The sequence below is a fragment of the Cherax quadricarinatus genome, chromosome 24 (genome assembly GCF_038502225.1).
Source record: "Cherax quadricarinatus isolate ZL_2023a chromosome 24, ASM3850222v1, whole genome shotgun sequence".
In the NCBI taxonomy this organism is placed as follows: domain Eukaryota; kingdom Metazoa; phylum Arthropoda; class Malacostraca; order Decapoda; family Parastacidae; genus Cherax; species Cherax quadricarinatus.
Window position 1 is genome coordinate 10213106 of NC_091315.1, and position 23567 is coordinate 10236672.

A 23567-nucleotide genomic window follows, 5' to 3' on the forward strand; every position below is an offset into this window, starting at 1 on the left:
GTAAAATGAAAGGGGGTAAGGCAGCCGGGATTGATGGGATAAAGATAGAAATGTTAAAAGCAGGTGGGGATATAGTTTTGGAGTGGTTGGTGCAATTATTTAATAAATGTATGGAAGAGGGTAAGGTACCTAGGGATTGGCAGAGAGCATGCATAGTTCCTTTGTATAAAGGCAAAGGGAATAAAAGAGAGTGCAAAAATTATAGGGGGATAAGTCTGTTGAGTGTACCTGGTAAAGTGTATGGTAGAGTTATAATTGAAAGAATTAAGAGTAAGACGGAGAATAGGATAGCAGATGAACAAGGAGGCTTTAGGAAAGGTAGGGGGTGTGTGGACCAGGTGTTTACAGTGAAACATATAAGTGAACAGTATTTAGATAAGGCTAAAGAGGTCTTTGTGGCATTTATGGATTTGGAAAAGGCATATGACAGGGTGGATAGGGGGGCAATGTGGCAGATGTTGCAAGTGTATGGTGTAGGAGGTAGGTTACTGAAAGCAGTGAAGAGTTTTTACGAGGATAGTGAGGCTCAAGTTAGAGTATGTAGGAAAGAGGGAAATTTTTTCCCAGTAAAAGTAGGCCTTAGACAAGGATGTGTGATGTCACCGTGGTTGTTTAATATATTTATAGATGGGGTTGTAAGAGAAGTAAATGCGAGGGTCTTGGCAAGAGGCATGGAGTTAAAAGATAAAGAATCACACACAAAGTGGGAGTTGTCACAGCTGCTCTTTGCTGATGACACTGTGCTCTTGGGAGATTCTGAAGAGAAGTTGCAGAGATTGGTGGATGAATTTGGTAGGGTGTGCAAAAGAAGAAAATTAAAGGTGAATACAGGAAAGAGTAAGGTTATGAGGATAACAAAAAGATTAGGTGATGAAAGATTGAATATCAGATTGGAGGGAGAGAGTATGGAGGAGGTGAACGTATTCAGATATTTGGGAGTGGACGTGTCAGCGGATGGGTCTATGAAAGATGAGGTGAATCATAGAATTGATGAGGGAAAAAGAGTGAGTGGTGCACTTAGGAGTCTGTGGAGACAAAGAACTTTGTCCTTGGAGGCAAAGAGGGGAATGTATGAGAGTATAGTTTTACCAACGCTCTTATATGGGTGTGAAGCGTGGGTGATGAATGTTGCAGCGAGGAGAAGGCTGGAGGCAGTGGAGATGTCATGTCTGAGGGCAATGTGTGGTGTGAATATAATGCAGAGAATTCGTAGTTTGGAAGTTAGGAGGAGGTGCGGGATTACCAAAACTGTTGTCCAGAGGGCTGAGGAAGGGTTGTTGAGGTGGTTCGGACATGTAGAGAGAATGGAGCGAAACAGAATGACTTCAAGAGTGTATCAGTCTGTAGTGGAAGAAAGGCGGGGTAGGGGTCGGCCTAGGAAAGGTTGGAGGGAGGGGGTAAAGGAGGTTTTGTGTGCGAGGGGCTTGGACTTCCAGGAGGCATGCATGAGCGTGTTTGATAGGAGTGAATGGAGACAAATGGTTTTTAATACTTGACGTGCTGTTGGAGTGTGAGCAAAGTAACATTTATGAAGGGATTCAGGGAAACCGGCAGGCCGGACTTGAGTCCTGGAGATGGGAAGTACAGTGCCTGCACTCTGAAGGAGGGGTGTTAATGTTGCAGTTTAAAAACTGTAGTGTAAAGCACCCTTCTGGCAAGACAGTGATGGAGTGAATGATGGTGAAAGTTTTTCTTTTTCGGGCCACCCTGCCTTGGTGGGAATCGGCCAGTGTGATAATAAAAAAAAATAATAAAAATTCATTATGTGAATAAAAAATCAAAATGGAATTTATTTGTAAAGCCTCAAAACGTAACTAATGAACAGAGGAAATGTTAGTTTAGTTCCAGGAATACCTACATTGTTTATTCTGGACCCTATTTTGAAATTGGAATATTTTGAACTTTGTGTTAAATTGGCCAAATTAACAATTTCCGATCACTTTAATTTGTAGTTGAAACAGTTGTCCTGGCGATTTCTTGTGCTCAATCGATAGAATAGAAGTAATACTAGTGAAATAGCTAAGAATTTGGTTGCCTGGAATAATGTAATTGGCTTAAAATGGGAGTCAAAGTCGGCAAAATCGCCAATTCGTAAATATCGCTGACACATCAAAATTCGCGAGAGCATAATTTTGTCAATTTTCCATCAAATTTCGTACTTTTTGTTTTATTACCTTCACAAAAAGATTCTCTACCATTTCATAAGAAAAAATAACAAATTTTTTTTTTGAAAATTCTTGGACACTGGGGCACCACTTCAGATTTGGGCCTTGGACCCTGAAGGGGTTAATTAATAATAATAATAATAATAATAATAATGATAATAATAATACATACGTAATAATTCAGAATGCTGCCGCTAGTTGGCACAGCTGATGCCAAAACATCCAGTAAGCGGTACACATGTTTACATCGCTGTAGGAGCAGTTCTTTTCTTGCTTGCTTACATTTTTTTTTTTTCAGTCATTTGGCCAAATTTCTTTTTCTAAACATGGGTCCTAAGAAAATAGGTGTAAAGGACAGTGCTGAGAAGAAAAAGAGGACGATTTCCATGGACTTAGCCACACAATACCAGCTTAGTACATCTACGATGTAGATACTAAAGCTGTATCATTGATGTTCAGTGATTAAACAAAACAAATTGTATCAGTTAAGTTCAATGATTAAAAAACAAATTACAGTAGGGCCCCATTTTATGGCGTTTCGCTTTATGGCGTTCCGCTAATATGGTCATTTCAAATTATGACCAAAACTCGCTATACGGCTCCCCCACCTGACTTTCTAATAAGGTCACCGCACCCCACCCGGTTTGTTTACATTCTCTGTGAGATCCAAGCACTAAGTCTCTCCATTATGTCTGGAAACAACAAAATTTCAAGTGTTTTTAAAAGTTATTTCATATTTTATATATACTCTGATAATTATACTTATGTATACCTGTACCTAAATAAACTTACATACTGTGCTGGCGTGCAGGTACACATTAAAATCAGTAAGAGTGCCTTATGTTTCGAGACGTCATATTAGTAATGATAATAACAATCATCGAGTCTCATTAAATGTCATATATTACGTTAATATACATATTTTCGTTAATCCATCTATGATATTTTTTCAAAATTATGTAATAAACACGATGCATAACATATAAAGATGACAAATACACCCCACAGTAGAATAAATAAACATAAATATGAGATGTGGTAGCAGACGACTTGCACAAATGACGTCATATTAGAAATGATAATAATAATAATAATCACCGAGTCTCATTAAATGTTGTATATTACGTTAATATACACATTTTCATTAATCCATCCATGATATTTTTTTCAAAATTATATAATAAACATTTATTTATTTTATTTATTTATTTATTTAGAAATTTAGCATACAAACAGAGGTACAAAAAATACAGGTAAGAGCAGCATGCCAAAGCCACTTATATGCATAGCATTACAGGCTGGCTTAAAATTAACTTAAGATTAACTAAGCAATGATGAAATCAGTGATAAGACATTATTGTAAACAGATAACAATAAAATACAAATGAGTATTACAAAGACAGGTCATATGGTTGTATGCATTGCTGTTCATTCAGTAGAATGGAGTATTCTGTTAGGTAGTGTATTTAAAAAAAATAACAAAGTTAGGTTTAACATTTGTGTGATATAATTGTGAGTAACATTTAGGATATACAATTTATATGGTTCAGTTATTCAGTATTTATTTGGTTTTGAGTGAGTAAGTGAACTTTGAGAAGAGACTTGAATTTATAAACAGGTAGTGTTTCTTTTATATTTAAAGGTAATGAATTCCAGATTTTAGGGCCTTTTATGTGCATTGAGTTTTTGCATAGCGTGAGATGGACACGAGGAACATCAAAGAGTGATCTGTGCCTTGTATTATGGTCATGTGTTCTGTTGAGGTTGGCAAGGAGATGTTTGAGGGGAGGGTTAATATCAGAGTTAAGTGTTCTATGTATGTAATAGGTGCAATAATAAGTATGGATGTTTTGTATGGTGAGTAGGTTGAGTGTTTTGAATATTGGTGGAGTGTGCTGCCTGTAGTGAGAATTTGTTATCATTCTAACTGCAGCCTTTTGTTGGGTAATTAGTGGTCTGAGATGGTTAGTTGTTGTTGAGCCCCATGCACAAATTCCATAGGTGAGATAGGGGTAAATAAGAGAGTGATAAAGGGCCAGGAGGGCTGACTGTGGAACATAGTACCTATCTTCGATAGTATGCCTACAGTCTTGGAAATTTTCTTAGAAATTTGTTGTATATGTGTATGAAATTTGAGTCTATTATCGAGGTGGATTCCTAAGAATTTTCCCTCTGTTAGCTTTGTGATAGGTGATCCGTTTATCATTATGTTAAGAGGTACATCTGTAGCTCTGCTACCAAACTGGATGAAGTAGGTTTTGTCAATGTTTAGTGTAAGTTTGTTAGTCCTCATCCAGGTAGATATTTTCTGTAGTTCGGTGTTTACAGTATTGGCTAGCGTGACTGGGCTCGGGTGAGAGAAGACGTATGTGGTGTGATCTGCAAAAAGTGTGGGTTTGAGTAATTGCGAAGCATTTGGTAGGTCATTTATGTATAGGAGAAAGAGAAGAGGGCCAAGGACACTTCCCTGTGGGACACCAACTGTAATTGGTTGTGCGGAAGAGCTTGCCCCATTAGCGTACACATATTGGCTTCTGTTGCTGAGGTAAGACTTGAGGTAATTGAGGGAGTGCCCTCTAATACCATAGTGTGACAATTTTACGTGGAGCAAGTCATGGTCAACTGTATCAAAAGCTTTACGTAAGTCAATGAAGATCCCCAGTGGGACTTCTTTTTTCTCTATTGCAGTGTATATATGTTCTAGCATGTGTATAATAGCATCATTAGTATTTTTATTAGGCCTGAATCCAAATTGGCAGGGGCTGAGAATGTTATGGGAGATGAGGTAGGAGTAGATTCATTTATGAATTAATTTTTCGAAGATTTTTGAGAGAGGGTGTAAATTGGATATTGGCCTATAGTTATTCAACTCTGTTTGGTCTCCTCCTTTATGGATTGGGGTGACCCTTGCTATTTTGAGAACTGTAGGGAAGGTGGAGGATTCAATGGATTTGTTAAAGAGTGTTGCAATGATTGGTGATAGTACTTGTGACGCTTTTTTGTATATAAAGGGTGGTAAGGTATTTAAATCTCCTGCCTTGTTTTTCAGTGCGTTGATAATAAGGGAGACTTCGTATGGGTTAGTCGGAGCTAGGAACAGTGTGTTCGGGTAGTTGCCAGTGAGGTAGTCATTTGGTGGGGTATCTGAGCTTGGGATATTATTGGCAAGGTTTTGACCTATAGTGGAGAAGAAATCATTGAGTCTGTTTGCTGTTTCTGCTGGTGGGAGTTGGGGTTCATCTGATTTTGTTAATTTTATTTCGCTATGTCGTGATATCTTTTTTGTTCCCAGAATTTCTGATAGGGTCTTCCAGGTCTTTTTTATACCACCTCATAAGTTGGATAATCTGTTCTCATAATACAATTTTTTTGCCCTTCTTATCAGGCTGGTTAGGATTGACGAGTAACGTTTTGTTTGGTCTCTGGTTATGTGACCCATTCTGTACTGTTTTTCATATCGGTGTTTTGTATTTATGGATTTGAGTATGCTGGGTGTTAGCCAGGGACTGTTCAGTCTCTTAGCTGTCATCTGTTTAGTTTTTTTTAGGGCAGTGCTTGTTATAAAGGTATTGGGTCTTTTTTAGAAAATTATTAAAACATTCGTCAATATCTATAGATTTCTAGCTCAGTGTGCCAGTCAATGTTTGTTACTGCTGTTGTGAAGTTATTAATGGCTGCCTCATTGTGAAGTCTGAAGGTGACTTTAGTAGTGTCTTGGGGTATTTTACCAAGAGTTGTTATGAGGAAAGTAGGGTAGTGGTCTGTGGTATTATCTGTAATTATGCCTGATTTTAAAGGGGATATGGTGTTGGTCCAGATGTGGTCAAGTAGGGAAACACTAGTCTCTGTAACTCTTGTAGGTTTTGTTACTGTTGGTAGCAACATGCAGTTACTCATTGTGTTTGTGAATTCAGTAACGTGTGGGTCCTGGTCTTGTAGGAGATTTATATTGAAGTCACCTGAGAGTAGTAAGTGATCTTTGTTCATGCGTGCATCAGTTATCATACTTCCTAGGTTTTGACTAAATTGGCTAATGTTTGATTGTGGAATTCTGTAGATGTTTATCACTGTGAGAGGTTTTTGTAGGTATTTGGATTTGAATTTAGCTATTATATATTCCCCATGTTCATCCCTTGTGCAAGTATTAGTGATACATTCTAGTTGGTCTGAGTAGTATATAGCTGTGCCACCCCCTTGTTGGTCTGGCATAACATATGAAGATGATAAATACACCCCACAATAGAATAAATAAACATAAATATGAGATATCGTAGCCAGATAACTTGTACAGTGACGGCAAGAATAACACTTTCTCTAGTCTAACATAAGAGAAAATGTGTTACTGGGGGTAACTAGAAAATTATTCCTTTCGTATGTAAGTAAGTTTATTCAGGTATACACAAATACAGTTACATAGATTATCATACTTAGCAGCATATGTGTAGAGAACCTAGGATAACCCAAAAAAGTCAGAGTGACTTTATTTCCATTGCTTTCACTCAGAGCATCATTTCTTCTAAATTCTAAAAATGGTGTTACATGAGAATGGAAGTGTTCTTCTTTATTTATTCTACCGTATCAATGTAGAGACAACTTGTACACAAACCAGACGTGTACACTTTGTTTACAAAACTTACATTCGCCTGGTTTGTTTACATAACTCTGCGCCTGTCCTCCCTCATGTACTCATTCTCTCTCACTCTCATTTATTCGTTTCATCTCGTTTACTCACTCCTGACCCTACATTAAGACTACAAATATTTTAAGGTAAGTAATGAGTAAACTGTACTATATGCATTTTATAGCTCTGGAATGCTTAAATGTAATAGAATATTATGTGTAGGTGGGGTGGACTGGTATGGTAGCCTGGCTGACTACCATACATACCACACTTGATTTCTTACAAAAAATACTACTCATCTCACCCTAGATTAAGACTATAAATATTTTAAGGTAAGTAATGAGTGCACATTGTGTGTATTGTACTTTTTTATTGTTTTTTTTGATGTTTAGTTCTATTGCTAACTTAATATATGTTAGTGTAAACTTATTATCTAGTATTTGTATGCATTTATAAGGGAAAAAAAGGGTGCTCCACTTTACAGCGATTTCTGCTTTACGGCGGTAGCCTTGATCCTAACCTGCCGTATAAGTGGGGCCCTACTGTATATCAATTAAGTTCATTGATTAAACAAAACAATATTGTTGTTGGAGGTTTACAGGGCCATTGACATCATATGCTGCACCCTCAACCTCCCCACCCTAAACCTCCCCCACCCTAAACTGCCCCCACCCTCAACATCCACCACCCTCAACATCCACCACCCTCAACATCCCCCACCCTCAACATCCCCCAACATCTCTGCTCCAAGTGTGTAAATGCATACTGTACACTTTATATAAACAGTTTAACATTTCTTTACATTCTGTTGTGTATTATGATTTATTATGTTTTTATATACGATATTTCTGCAATTAGCCTCACAAATACCCCATTTTCTCTTACAATAAGGGCATGGGAAGATACCATAGTCAAAGTTAGGAAATGGCGGATGCTTCTGCCGCTGCCTCTGCCACCATATTATGGCCTATTTTATTCATTCTAGAGAATATATCATGTTTCTGTGTTAATTATATTGTTTATTATGTCATATTACATGAATTGTGATAGATAAATAAGCTGTACAGTTGATATTATTGTCAGAAATGGATTAATGGCTTTTCAGTTAATTTAAATGAGGAAAATTGATTTGATATATGAGTAAATTGAGTTACGAGCTAGGTCACGGTACGGATTAACCCTTCCAGGGTTTCTGACATACTAGTACGGCTTATGCACCAGGGTTATTGACGTACTAATACGCCTAAATTCTTGTGCCTTCAAATCTAGTGAGAGAAAGCTGGTAGGCCTACATATGAAAGAATGGGTCTACGTAGTCAGTGTGCACAGTATAAAAAAAATCCTGCAGCACACAGTGCATAATGAGAAAAAAAACTCCGACTGTGTTTTTGATTTAAAACAGTGACTTTGCAGTGTATTTTCGTTAGGTATTTATGGTTGTATTTTAATTTTCCTGGTCTCATTTTATACATTTTATAGTATGGAAGACATATTACAGAACTTGAGATGATTTTGATTGGTTTCATAATGAAAAGTACCTTGAAATTGAGCTCAAAGTAGCAGAAATGTTCGATTTTTACCAAACTTCAAAAGTAAACAAATCATGCCAAGCGTCCAGTACACATCAACTGGTGAATCTAATATTCTTTCACAAGTGCACTGATATTATTTATACCACTTCTACACTAATGCAGTAGTCTGCATAACAGTAAATCTTCTATTTTTTGTAAGAATAAAACTTCAAAGTGGAAACCAAAAGAGATGTAAGAGGGGTGTGGGGACATGACTAATGAACAGAGAAAATGTTATTTTAGTGCTAGAAATGTCTGTCTTGTTTATTCTGGACCCTATTTGGAAATTGGCATCCTCTGAAATTTGTGTGAAATTGGCAAAATTGCCAAAATTGCCAATTTCTGACAACTTTATTGGATAGTTGAAATTGGTAAATGGGTGGTTTCTTGTACTCATTCGATAGAAAAAATAGAGTTCTAGCGAAATGGATATGATTTTTGTTGACTGGTACACTGGAATTGGCCGAAAATAGGGCTCAAAGTGGGGCGAAATCGCCTATGCGTAAATGTCATCGAGACGCTAACTTCATGAGAGCATAATTCCCTACATTTTCCATCAAATTTCATTCTTTTGGTGTCATTATGATCAGGAAAAGATTCTCTATCATTTCACAAGAAAAAACAAATTTTTCCGAAAAATTTTCAACCCTGAAAACGAGTTAAGGAGAGGGCCTCGCAACCCTGAAAGGGTTAAATTCGTAAGTCAAAGTTCCACTGTACTTTATTAAGAAAAGTGAGGAATCATTACCTTTAGGTTTAGATATCAACATTCACTTTGTGGACTTCACTGAGTTTGGTGATAATTTATGGTTTAACCCTTAAACTGTCCAAACATAGATCTAAGTTTTTTCAACATTTGAAAGTATGTAAAAAAAGTAGATTTTTTTTTTTTACATTTGAAAACGTATAAATAAAACTTTGATCCACGTTTTTTTTTTTTTGTTATGTTTGAAAATATGTAAAAAAAACGTAGATCTACTTTTGGAGCACTACGCATGTGAACGTAAATTTGTTTGGACAGTTTAAGGGTTAAAGTGTACAGTAACATGTGAGTTTTGCACTGGGGTCAGTTTTATTTTTGTACAAATTGTTAAAAATAATTTTTTTAGGTTAAGTTGTCCTTTAACCTATCCTAACCCAATCTAACATAACCTAACCCAGCCAAACCCAAAAACCATTTTAACAATCGATGTACATACCCAAGATACAAATACCTCTTTGATATCCCATGTACAACTCAACCTGGGTAAAAACTTAGTACACATAAGAAGTCCAAAAATTTGGAACTCTCTCTGCTAGAAGATTCCAGATATTCTTTATCTGCTAACTGCTTCAGAACAACTGTTAAAAAGTATCTCCTTTTGCCTAATGTGATAAATGACTGAAGTAACTGTGTTCAAATATCTACAAATCTCCTTGTTGAGTTTTCAACTATTATTCAACATCCTGTGGTTCTTGTTTCCACTTTTTTTTACACCAATATATTGTACCATATGTTTAAATCCCCTTCATTAATCACATGTATCTGTTTTACCAAGAATTTTACAAAGATAATCATTGTGCCTAGTTTCTAATATCCATGTAAGATGAAATAATCTTCAGATGACTTCTGTTCCATTAAATTATATTATATTGTCAGTTTATAAACTAGTTCCACTAACCCTTTTTCAACTAAAAATTTTTTTTCATTTTATTGGAACCTGTATCTCTTTTTTCTTTTACTTCCCGTTAATAACATGTATATATTAGCTCATAACATAATAAATGAAACTCCTGTATGTAGTTCTTATAGTTAGACTAAATTTTGCCCAAAATGCTGGACATCCTTTGGTTTTTTATTATTATTACATATTTTGAAATGCAGTGATTGGAAAGAAAGAATCTTAATCTCTTAATCTTAACCCTTTGAGTGTCAAGACCCCTGTTCGCAAACTTGCTCATATTGTTGAAGAAATAAAAAAAAAAATCTTATGAAATGATAGAGAATCTTTTTCCGAAGGTAATGAAACCAAAAGTTCGAAATTTGATGGAAAACTTATGGAATTACTCTCTCCCGAAGTTAGCGGTCTCGGTGATATTTACACATTGGTGATTTCACCCACATTGTGCCCTATATTAGGCTAATTCCTTTGTTCTCCTTGACAAAACTCATTTACCTATTTCAACTACACAGAAAAGTGATCAGAAATTACTAATTTGGCCAATTTCACACAAAATTCAAGAAAGGCCAATTTCAAATTTGGGGCCAGAATAAACAGTGCAGACATTCTTGGCAGTTAAATAACATTTTCTCTGTTCATTAGTCATGTCTCCAGGTCCCTCTTATATTACGCTTGCTTTTCATTTTGAATTTTTATTCACAAATAGATGATTTACTGTTATTCAGACTACTACATAGTTGTAATAATTCTTTTTCTTCTTTCAAGAAACTTGCCGTATCCCACCTAGGCAGGGTGCTTCAAAAAGAAAAACAAAAGTTTGTCTTTTTAACGTTAGTAATGTATACAGGAGAAGGGGTTACTAGCCCTTTGCTCCCAGCATTTTAGTCACCTCTTACGACATGCATGGCTTACGGAGGAAGAATTCTGTTCCACTTCCCCATGGAGAATTGTAATAATTATATAAATAATATCAATGCATTCGTGAATGCATATTAGACCCACCAGTTGACATGTATTGGATGCATGACATGATTTGTTTACTGTTGAAGTTCATCAAAAATCTAACATTTCTGCTACTTTGAGCTCAATTTCAAGCTACTTTTAGTTGGTAAACCCTTCAAAATCATGTTTATTTCTGTAATATATCTTCTATTTTATCACACGAGACCAAGAAAACAAAAATATAACTATAAATACCATATGAAAATACACTGCAAAGGTGGTTTAAACCAAAAACATGGTCACAGTTTTTTTCACATTATGTTCTGCTTGCTGCAGGATTTTTTTTTATACTGTGCACAGAGATCCATTCTGTCATACAGAGGTCTACCAGCTTTCTTCCGCAAGATTTGAAGTCACTAGAATTTTGGCGTTGTATTATGAGACTGACATTATATTATATTATATTAACCCTGAAGGGGTTAATATAATATAATATACATACAGTATATTATAATATAATATACATACAGTGCCATAATGGCATAATTTTTGAAATCTAAGAGAACCTCACCATGTTTCATTTACCCTCTTGCATCTAAAAATCTATTTTTGTTTTTTAACATGTCGGCCATTTCTCGCTGAGGCAGGGTGACCCAAAAAGAAAGAAAAATCCAAAAAGAAATAAAAAACTTATATCATTCAACACTTTCACCATCACTCATTCATAATCACTGTTTTTATGTAGGCTTTCAGATATGACAGTTTAGATGTCCCTCCAAACTGCCAATATCCTAAACCCCTCCTTTAAAGTGCAGGCATTGTGCTTCCCATTTCCAGGACTTGAGTCTGGCTAACCGGTTTCCCTGAATCCCTTCACAGAATATTACCCTTTTCACACTCCAATAGCTCGTCAGGTCCCAAAAACCATTCGTCTCCATTCACTCTCCTGTCTAACATGCTCACACATGCTTGTTAAAAGTCCATGCCTTTCACCCACAAAACCTCCTTTACCCTCTCCCTCCAATCTTTTCGAGGACTACCCCTACACCACCTTCTTTACCCTACAGATTTATATGCTCTCCAACTCATTCGACTTTGTTCCATTCTCTCTAAATGACCAAACCACCTCAATAACCCCTCTTCAGCCCTCTGACTAATACTTTTAGTAACTCCACACCACCTCCTAATTTCTATGCTACGAATTCTTTGCATAATATTTGCACCAAACATTGCCCTTAGACACGACATCTCCACTGCTTCCAGCCTCCTCCTCTCTGCAGCATTTACAACCCATGCTTCACACCCATATGAGAGTGATGGTACCATTATACTCTCATACATTCCCTTCTTTGCCTCCATGGATAACGATTTTTGTCTCCACAAATACCTCAATGCACCACTCACCTTTTATCATTCATCCTTCATAAACCCATTCGCTGACAAGTCAACTCCCAAATACAGTAGACCGTCGTTTAATACAGTAGTTTCGTTCCTGAAAACACCATGGTAGGCCTGGAGGCCTGGTCACAGACCGGGCCGCGGGGGCGTTGACCCCCGGAACTCTCTCCAGGTAAAACTCCAGGTAGTTAAAACCATGTGAGACAAATTGAAGAACTTATGGGAAAAATAGGGTTACATTTCTGGGAGCCCCAAAAAGCTAAACCACTTTTATTTAGACGAACAGTTCTTACAAAAATAAAAGTGAATATGTAATTGTAGTTCATTGTTGTGATACAGTACTGCTTAAGATTACGAATGCAATAGAAATAATAGTATTTCTTACCTTAAATTGTGGGTAATGGTATTTGTGGATGATTATGAAGAGAGTGGATATGCAGTGTGTGACCCTACTGGGCTGAGGTGGATGGTTGTTGGTTGTCGGCAGAAGTGGCTCATAGAGGTTCTGGTACTAAAGTTGATGGTTGTATTGGAGTGTGCATAAATTCTGTAATGGATCTCTTGGCTCTTTTACCCTGCAATACATTATACAGCTGACGGTAAGGCATCATCAGCTGGTCTAGACCCTGTTTCAAAGTACTGCTTCTAGATTTGTCAGGATCCTCTTCAGTGAAAAAGTCTGCTAGTTTAGCAGCAACATAGAACTGCTCACATAACTTCTGCAATGTTAACTGTTTTCCTTCAGGTTCTTCTTCTTTTTCCTGTTATGTGGCTCACTTGTATCTGTGCATCGAGCTCTGCCAACATTTCCTCTGGACTCCTGTCTTCATCATCATCATCTTCTAAGAGCTCATTCACATTGTCTTCATTCATATCTTCAAAACCATCACCTGGTAATCTCCTTGCCAGCTGAACAATTTCCTGTACCTGACTCAAGCAAGGGAAAACCAGTGAAAGAATTAACTGCAGAAGGCCATAACTTCCCCCAGCCTGCACTTAATGTTGATTGGGGCACTTTATTCCATGCACTTCTACCATAGCTGATGGCATCTGCAATGTTAAATTTATTCCAGAAACTTGTTACTGCCAGGTTGGAGTCAGGGTCCACTGATGCAACTACAGTGGATCCTCGCATAACGATTACCTCCGAATGTGACCAATTATGTAAGTCTATTTATGTAAGTGCATTTGTACGTGTATGTTTGGGGGTCTGAAATGGACTAATCTACTTCACAATATTTCTTATGGGAACAAATTCGGTCAGTACTGGCACCTGAACATACTTCTGGAGTGAAAAAATATCGTTAACCGGGGGTCCACTGTATTTTTTTCATAACTTTTTTTGTGTAGTTACACTTGAATGACTTAATAACTCCCCGATCCAGTGGTTGTATAGAGATGTATTTGGAAGTAAAGTCACAACTGTTACATGTGGGGTCACTACCAGCAAAGCTTGTGGATAAGTACAGGAATTATCAAGAATGAAAAGAGCCTTGAATGCAAGGTTCTTGTTGTGCAGGTAAAACTTGACTTCAGGAATAAAGTGATGCTTAAACCAGTCAATAAATATTTTCTCAGTCATCCATGCTGACTGGTTTGACCTCCAAATTACTGGTAAGGTGTTTTTATCTACACCTTTCAAAGCACAAGGATTCTTAAAGCGGTAAATAACCATGGGCTTACACTTGAAATCACCTGATGCATTACCACAAAGGAACAAGGTGAAGCGATCCTTTGCTGTCTTGAAGCTCGGTTCACTTTTCTCTTGCTGACTGATGTAAACTCGTGTTGGCATTTTCTTCCAAAAAACTCTTGTTTCATCAGCATTAAACATTTGATATGGCTCACAGCCACCACCCTCAGAAATAATTTCCTGCAATTCAGCAGGGAAATTACTTGCTGCTGTATGATCAGCTGAAGCACTTTCACCAGAAAACTTAATATTATGTAACTTATTACGCAACTTAAAGTTGTGGAACCAGCCTGTGCTGAACAAACTCTTTTTCAGGCCTTCCTTCCTTATCACACACTGCTTTAAACAACTGTAAGGCCTTTTCCCTATTTAAGATGAAATTAAGTGGTGCACCTTTCTTTGTCTTTTGTCCGATCCACTCAAGCAACAAGTTTTCGGTTTTATTTACTTGCTATGATCTGTGTATCATTCTTTTCATGAGATGACATCTTAGGTTATTCATTACACAAGCTCGTATATTCGCCTCGTCCTTTTTAATTGTACGAACTGATGCTTCATTAGCCCATAGGCCCTCACTATATCCACTACACATGAGCCATTCTTAACCCTTAAATGGTCCAAACGTATATATACGTTTTTTCAACATCTGAAAGTATGTAAAAAATGTAGATCTTCTTTTTTGTTTTACATTTGAAAACGTGTAAAAAAAACTTTTATCTACATTTTTTTTGTTACATTTGAAAATATGTAAAAAAAAGTAGATCTACTTTTGTAGCACTACGAATTTGAACGTCGATTTGTTTGGAGCGTTTAAGGGTTAAGCTTGTCTAATATCTTGATTTTCTTCGTAACTCCTAGACTTAAACACTTAAACCTTTCCTTGCCACTTTCAGCAACACTTATATGCCTACTGGGTGCCATGATTGCTTGGTAGATTGAAGATATGGCAATTAAAAGATCTAAACTCAATCCACAAACAAAAATAAACACAGCTAGCTCCTAGCAGAGGATGGTCCTACATGCATATGAACCAGCTGGGACAAGGGTGGTGAGAGTGCTGGAGGGTGGCGGGGGTGGTGGGGGATGGCGGTAGGCCTCCCCCATTGACTCAGTGGTCTAACCCATAGCCAAGCAGAGTGCATCCCAGGGGCGATGCACACTCCAAGTTTTTTCCTCTCCTGCAAATTGAACCATGTTAAGTTAATTTTATGGAGAAAAAGAGAGAGGTTAAGAGAGTGGTGAAGCAATGTAAAAAGAGAGCAAATGAGAGAGTGGGTGAGATGTTATCAACAAATTTTGTTGAAAATAAGAAAAAGTTTTGGAGTGAGATTAACAAGTTAAGAAAGCCTAGAGAACAAATGGATTTGTCAGTTAAAAATAGGAGAGGAGAGTTATTAAATGGAGAGTTAGAGGTATTGGGAAGATGGAGGGAATATTTTGAGGAATTGTTAAATGTTGATGAAGATAGGGAAGCTGTGATTTCGTGTATAGGGCAAGGAGGAACATCTTGTAGGAGTGAGGAAGAGCCAGTTGTGAGTGTGGGGGAAGTTCGTGAGGCAGTAGGTAAAATGAAAGGGGGTAAGGCAGCCGGGATTGATGGAATAAAGATAGAAATGTTAAAAGCAGGTGGGGATATAGTTTTGGAGTGGTTGGTGCAATTATTTAATAAATGTATGGAAGAGGGCAAGGTACCTAGGGATTGGCAGAGAGCATGCATAGTTCCTTTGTATAAAGGCAAAGGGGATAAAAGAGAGTGCAAAAATTATAGGGGGATAAGTCTGCTGAGTATACCTGGTAAAGTGTATGGTAGAGTTATTATTGAAAGAATTAAGAGTAAGACGGAGAATAGGATAGCAGATGAACAAGGAGGCTTTAGGAAAGGTAGGGGGTGTGTGGACCAGGTGTTTACAGTGAAACATATAAGTGAACAGTATTTAGATAAGGCTAAAGAGGTCTTTGTGGCATTTATGGATTTGGAAAAGGCGAATGACAGGGTGGATAGGGGGGCAATGTGGCAGATGTTGCAAGTGTATGGTGTAGGAGGTAGGTTACTGAAAGCAGTGAAGAGTTTTTACGAGGATAGTGAGGCTCAAGTTAGAGTATGTAGGAAAGAGGGAAATTATTTCCCAGTAAAAGTAGGCCTTAGACAAGGATGTGTGATGTCACCGTGGTTGTTTAATATATTTATAGATGGGGTTGTAAGAGAAGTAAATGCGAGGGTCTTGGGAAGAGGCGTGGAGTTAAAAGATAAAGAATCACACACAAAGTGGGAGTTGTCACAGCTGCTCTTTGCTGATGACACTGTGCTCTTGGGAGATTCTGAAGAGAAGTTGCAGAGATTGGTGGATGAATTTGGTAGGGTGTGCAAAAGAAGAAAATTAAAGGTGAATACAGGAAAGAGTAAGGTTATGAGGATAACAAAAAGATTAGGTGATGAAAGATTGAATATCAGATTGGAGGGAGAGAGTATGGAGGAGGTGAATGTATTCAGATATTTGGGAGTGGACGTGTCAGCGGATGGGTCTATGAAAGATGAGGTGAATCATAGAATTGATGAGGGGAAAAGAGTGAGTGGTGCACTTAGGAGTCTGTGGAGACAAAAAACTTTGTCCTTGGAGGCAAAGAGGGGAATGTATGAGAGTATAGTTTTACCAACGCTCTTATATGAGTGTGAAGCATGGGTGATGAATGTTGCAGCGAGGAGAAGGCTGGAGGCAGTGGAGATGTCATGTCTGAGGGCAATGTGTGGTGTGAATATAATGCAGAGAATTTGTAGTTTGGAAGTTAGGAGGAGGTGCGGGATTACCAAAACTGTTGTCCAGAGGGCTGAGGAAGGGTTGTTGAGGTGGTTCAGACATGTAGAGAGAATGGAGCGAAACAGAATGACTTCAAGAGTGTATCAGTCTGTAGTGGAAGGAAGGCGGGGTAGGGGTCGGCCTAGGAAAGGTTGGAGAGAGGGAGTAAAGGAGGTTTTGTGTGCGAGGGGCTTGAACTTCCAGCAGGCATGCGTGAGCGTGTTTGATAGGAGTGAATGGAGAGAAATGGTTTTTAATGCTTGACGTGCTGTTGGAGTGTGAGCAAAGTAACATTTATGAAGGGGTTCAGGGAAACCGGCAGGCCGGACTTGAGTCCTGGAGATGGGAAGTACAGTGCCTGCACTCTGAAGGAGGGGTGTTAATGTTGCAGTTTAAAAACTGTAGTGTAAAGCACCCTTCTGGCAAGACAGTGATGGAGTGAATGATGGTGAAAGTTTTTCTTTTTTGGGCCACCCTGCCTTGGTGGGAATCGGCCAGTGTGATAATAAAAAAATAATAATAAAAATTATATAAAAATATGCCCTATTTCTTCAATAGTGCTATAACCAAACAAAACCATGTTAAACGATGGTCTACTGTATCTGAAAACATTCACTTCTTCCATACTTCTAAATACATAAGTACTAAATAATATATAACATTAAAAAAACATCTTTAACCCTTTGAGGGTCGACAGGCCCTCTCCGAGACTCGTTCTCAGGGTTGGCCAAATTTAAAAAAAAAAAAATAATTTTTTCTTATGAAAAGATAGAGAATCTTTTCCTGATCATAATGACACCAAAAGTGCGAAATTTGATGGAAAACTTACGGAATTATGCTCTGGCGAAGTTAGCGGTCTCTGCGATGTTTACGCATCGGCAATTTTGCCCACTTTGAGCCCCATTTTCAGCCAATTCCACTGTACTAGTCGACAAAAAACATGAATATTTCGCTAGAAATCCATTTTTTCAACTGAATGAGTGCAAGAAACCACTCATTTACCAATTTCAACTATCCAGTACAGTGGTCAGAATTTAGCAATTTTGCGAATTTCACACAAATTTCAAAAGATGCCAATTTCCGAATAGGGTCCAGAATAAACAAGAAAGACATTCCTGGCACAAAAATGACATTTCCTCTGTTCATTAGTCACGTCTCACGGCCCCTCTTACATTATTTTGCTTTCCACTTTGAATTTTTATTCTCACAAAAAATAGAAGATTTACTGTTATGCAGATTACTGCATTAGTGTAAAAAATGGTATAAATAATATTGGCGCACTTGCTAAAGAATATTAGACCCACGCTTGGCATGATTTGTTTACTTTTGAACTTTGGTAAAAATCGAACATTTCTGTTACTTTGAGCTCAATTTCAAGGTACTTTTCATTGTAAAACCGGTCAAAATCATCTCAATTTCTGTAATATGTCTTCCATTCTATAAAATGAGACCAAGAAAACTAGAATACAACAATAAATACCATACAAAAATACAGTGCAAAGTCACTGTTTTATTCCAAAAAAACGGTCCAAGTTTTTTTTTCTCATTACGCACTGTTTGATGCAGGATTTTTTTTATACTGTGCACACTGACCACATAGACCCATTCTTTCATATGTAGGCCTACCAGCTTTCTCCCACTAGATTTGAGGGCGGTAGAATTTAGGCATACTAGTACATCAAAAACCCTGAGTCGTAAGCCGTACTAGTACGGCCGAAACCCTCAAAGGGTTAATAACAATATGCTCAACATACAACTACCCCCCATTGCAAAACCCACTTAATACAGCCTCTCCTCACATAGTGACGTACTCGTTTACTGATGACTCGGATTTATGATGGGCTCTCTGACCAGTATACATACCTAAATAATGTATATTAGAGCTGATTTCCTCTATTCTGTTTATTACAGTATACAGTTCATGACTGTATAACCATTTAAAAATATACCAAAGGTGGCATTAAAAAAATATCAAAGATGGTTGACACAAACCCACTACCATTATAGTATGCTCCTCACTTAGTGATGAATTCATTTACCAATGTGGTCTTGGGAACGGAACTCTGTCATTAAGTGAGGAAAGGCTGTATTGTATACTTTGAACCATAAATTGTCAACAAACTCAGTGGAGCCCCTGAGCTAAACAATAACTGGCTTTAACCTTATATTGGGCAGGCCACTGTACTTTTGGCCTCCTTGGGCAGGCCAGTAAATATATTGGCCTGCTCAGTAAAGGGTTAAGAGCAATACAATTGTATAAATCCTATCCAGTCTTTTGTGAATTATCATTAATTGCAGTTTTATATTTCTCTTATCCTAGAGTTGTAATTCCCCTGTGTGGAGGTAACATTGACACAACAGTGCTAGGACGATGCCTGGAGCGTGGTCTTGCTGCTGATGGGCGTCTTGTCAAATTCACAGTCACAGTCAGCGACAGACCTGGAGGTTGGTAAAGGAAGTTTCAGAAGAATAAATGAGATACTTAGCATTAATTGGCAAGAAAAGACAAATGACAAGCATTATAGATAAAAATGATATGTCAATTGCTTTACAAACATTTACTTAGTAATAATTGACCAGGGTTTGAAATTTTAAGCCAGTTGAATAAGGCAGTCTGAATTAATAAATGAAAACCTTAGGTGGGATTAAAACGATAGCTAACAGATGGATGGCTCTGTCTTCCACGTAGATGTACAGTGGACCCTTGGGTAACAACGTCATCGGATAATGAAAAAATCGGATAGCAACACGTTTTTATGTCAAAATATTAGCTTGGTTACCGAAAAAACTTGGTTAAGGACATTCGTCCTGAACATGTCAGCATGGCGTGAGTGGCCCAGACACTCCATGTACAGCTAGTGTGCCATTATTTACAAGCCAATGAGGACAATTCCACTCGTACGTGCAATATATATTGTATTATACCATTGTTTTTAGTGCTTGTAACTGCTAAATAGTGAGTGTAAAATGAAAGCCTGTAATTGTTTTACATGATGGTAGGATTGCTGGTGTCCTTTTTTTCTGTCTCATAAACATGCAAGATTTCAGGTACGTCTTGCTACTTCTACTTACACCTAGGTCACACTACACATACATGTACAAGCATATACAGGAAGGCCCCACTTATACGGCTGATTAGGTTCCAGGCTACCGCCGTAAAGCGGAAACTGCCGTAAAGTGGAACACCCTTTTTTCCACTTACAAATGCATACAAACACTAGATAACAAGTTTACACTAACATATATTAAGTTAGCAATAGAACCAGGCATCAAAAAACAATAAAAAAGTACAATACACACATAGTGCACTCATTACTTACCTTAAAATATTTATAGTCTTAATCTAGGGTGAGACAAGTAGTATTTATTGTAAGAAATCAAGTGTGGTATGTATGGTAGTCAGCCAGGCTACCATACCAGGCCACCCCACCCACACATACAATTCTATGATATTTAAGCATCCCAGAGCGATAAAATGTATATACAGTTCACTCATTACTTACCTTAAAATATAGGGTGAGATGAGTAGTATTTATTGTAAAAAATCAAGTGTGGTATGTATGGTAGTCAGCCGGGCTACCATACCAGGCCAACCCACCTACACAATATTTTTCTACATTTAAGCATCCCAGAGCGATAAAATGTATATACAGTTCACTCATTACTTTCCTTAAAATATTTGTAGTCTTAATGTAGGGTCAGGAGTAAGTAAATGAGATAAAACGAATAAATGAGAGAGAGAAAGAATGAGTGCATGAGAGAGTACAGGCGCAGAGTTATGTAAACAAACCAGGCGAAGGTAAGTTTTGTAAACGAAGTGTACACGTCTGGTTTGTGTACAAGTTACATTGTGTACAGGTTGTCTCTACATTGATACGGTAGAATAAATAAAGAAGAACACTCCCATTCTCATGTAACATCATTTTGAGAAGAAATGATGCTCTGAGTGAAGGCAATGGAAATAAGTCACTCTGACTTTTTTGGGTTATCCTAGGTTCTCTACACATATGTTGTTATGTATGATAATCTATACTCACCTAGTTGTACTCACCTAGTTGAGGTTGCGGGGGTCGAGTCCGAGCTCCTGGCCCCGCCTCTTCACTGATCGCTACTAGGTCACTCTCCCTGAGCCGTGAGCTTTATCATACCTCTGCTTAAAGCTATGTATGGATCCTGCCTCCACTACATCGCTTCCCAAACTATTCCACTTACTGACTACTCTGTGGCTGAAGAAATACTTCCTAACATCCCTGTGATTCATCTGTGTCTTCAGCTTCCAACTGTGTCCCCTTGTTACTGTGTCCAATCTCTGGAACATCCTGTCTTTGTCCACCTTGTCAATTCCTCTCAGTATTTTGTATGTCGTTATCATGTCCCCCCTATCTCTCCTGTCCTCCAGTGTCGTCAGGTTGATTTCCCTTAACCTCTCCTCGTAGGACATACCTCTTAGCTCTGGGACTAGTCTTGTTGCAAACCTTTGCACTTTCTCTAGTTTCTTCACGTGCTTGGCTAGGTGTGGGTTCCAAACTGGTGCCGCATACTCCAATATGGGCCTAACATACACGGTGTACAGGGTCCTGAATGATTCCTTATTAAGATGTCGGAATGCTGTTCTGAGGTTTGCTAGGCGCCCATATGCTGCAGCAGTTATTTGGTTGATGTGCGCTTCAGGAGATGTGCCTGGTGTTATACTCACCCCAAGATCTTTTTCCTTGAGTGAGGTTTGTAGTCTCTGACCCCCTAGACTGTACTCCGTCTGCGGCCTTCTTTGCCCTTCCCCAATCTTCATGACTTTGCACTTGGTGGGATTGAACTCCAGGAGCCAATTGCTGGACCAGGTCTGCAGCCTGTCCAGATCCCTTTGTAGTTCTGCCTGGTCTTCGATCGAGTGTATTCTTCTCATCAACTTCACGTCATCTGCAAACAGGGACACCTCAGAGTCTATTCCTTCCGTCATGTCGTTCACAAATACCAGAAACAGCACTGGTCCTAGGACTGACCCCTGCGGGACCCCGCTGGTCACAGGTGCCCACTCTGACACCTCGCCACGTACCATGACTCGCTGCTGTCTTCCTGACAAGTATTCCCTGATCCATTGTAGTGCCTTCCCTGTTATCCCTGCTTGGTCCTCCAGTTTTTGCACCAATCTCTTGTGTGGAACTGTGTCAAATGCCTTCTTGCAGTCCAAGAAAATGCAATCCACCCACCCCTCTCTCTCTTGTCTTACTGCTGTCACCATGTCATAGAACTCCAGTAGGTTTGTGACACAGGATTTCCCGTCCCTGAAACCATGTTGGCTGCTGTTGATGAGATCATTCCTTTCTAGGTGTTCCACCACTCTTCTCCTGATAATCTTCTCCATGATTTTTGCATACTATACATGTCAGTGACACTGGTCTGTAGTTTAATGCTTCATGTCTGTCTCCTTTTTTAAAGATTGGGACTACATTTGCTGTCTTCCATGCCTCAGGCAATCTCCCTGTTTCGATAGATGTATTGAATATTGTTGTTAGGGGTACACATAGCGCCTCTGCTCCCTCTCTCAATACCCATGGGGAGATGTTATCTGGCCCCATTGCCTTTGAGGTATCTAGCTCACTCAGAAGCCTCTTCACTTCTTCCTCGGTTGTGTGCACTGTGTCCAGCACTTGGTGGTGTGCCCCACCTCTCCGTCTTTCTGGAGTCCCTTCTGTCTCCTCTGTGAACACTTCTTTGAATCTCTTGTTGAGTTCTTCACATACTTCACGGTCATTTCTTGTTGTCTCTCCTCCTTCCTTCCTTAGCCTGATTACCTGGTCCTTGACTGTTGTTTTCCTCCTGATGTGGCTGTACAACAGTTTCGGGTCAGATTTGGCTTTCGCTGCTTTGTCATTTTCATATTGTCTTTGGGCCTCCCTTCTTATCTGTGCATATTCGTTTCTGGCTCTACGACTGTTCTCCTTATTCTCCTGGGTCCTTTGCCTTCTATATTTCTTCCATTCCCTAGCACACTTGGTTTTTGCCTCCCTGCACCTTTGGGTAAACCATGAGCTCATCCTGGCTTTTTCATTAATCCTGTTACCCTTGGGTACAAACCTCTCCTCAGCCTCCTTGCATTTTGTTGCTACATATTCCATCATCTCATTAACTGGCTTCCCTGCCAGTTCTCTGTCCCACTGAACCCCGTTCAGGTAGTTCCTCATTCCTGTGTAGTCCCCTTTCTTGTAGTTTGGCTTCATTCGTCCTGGCCTTCCTGCTTCTCCCTCCACTTGTAGCTCTACTGTGTATTCGAAGCTTAAAACCACATGGTCACTGGCCCCAAGGGGTCTTTCATATGTGATGTCCTCGATATCTGCACTACTGAAGGTGAATACTAAGTCCAGCCTTGCTGGTTCATCCTCTCCTCTCTCTCTTGTAGTGTCCCTTACGTGTTGGTACATGAAGTTCTCCAGTACCACCTCCATCATCTTAGCCCTCCATGTATCTTGGCCCCCATGTGGGTCCAAGTTCTCCCAATCGATCTCCTTGTGGTTAAAGTCACCCATGATCAGGAGCTTTGCCCTGCATGCATGAGCTCTTCTGGCCACTCTAGCCAGTGTGTCAACCATCGCTCTATTGCTCTCGTCGTACTCTTGCCTTGGCCTCCTGCTGTTCTGTGGTGGGTTATACATCACTGCTAATACCACCTTGGGACCTCCAGAGTGAAGTGTTCCCACTATGTAATCACTTTCTTCTCCGCTAT

At 38.8% G+C, this 23567-nt stretch overlaps 2 protein-coding genes across 7 annotated transcripts in view; both read left to right on the forward strand.

The window, feature by feature from the left end:
- Nucleotides 1-23567, forward strand: part of LOC128690818 (uncharacterized) — a 227336-nt gene that overhangs the window by 164588 nt on the left and 39181 nt on the right. For 4 of the 6 annotated variants that reach the window (XM_070088165.1, XM_070088164.1, XM_070088163.1 and 1 more), the window contains exon 11: nucleotides 19167-19291. The exons of 1 other annotated variant lie outside the window; for it this stretch is intronic. In XM_070088165.1, coding sequence (XP_069944266.1) covers nucleotides 19167-19291 — 125 coding nt within the window. Of the gene's footprint in view, nucleotides 1-13431; nucleotides 13519-19166; nucleotides 19292-23567 lie in introns of those variants that run through there. One more of the 6 variants, XM_053779549.2, reaches the window with a different exon arrangement.
- The window catches only part of LOC138853158 (uncharacterized), a 134055-nt gene continuing 112127 nt past the window's right edge, over nucleotides 1640-23567 (forward strand). Inside the window, exon 1 of the mRNA XM_070088169.1 lies at nucleotides 1640-6932. The gene's annotated coding sequence lies outside the window, so the exon portion shown is untranslated. The remainder of the gene's footprint in view (nucleotides 6933-23567) is intronic.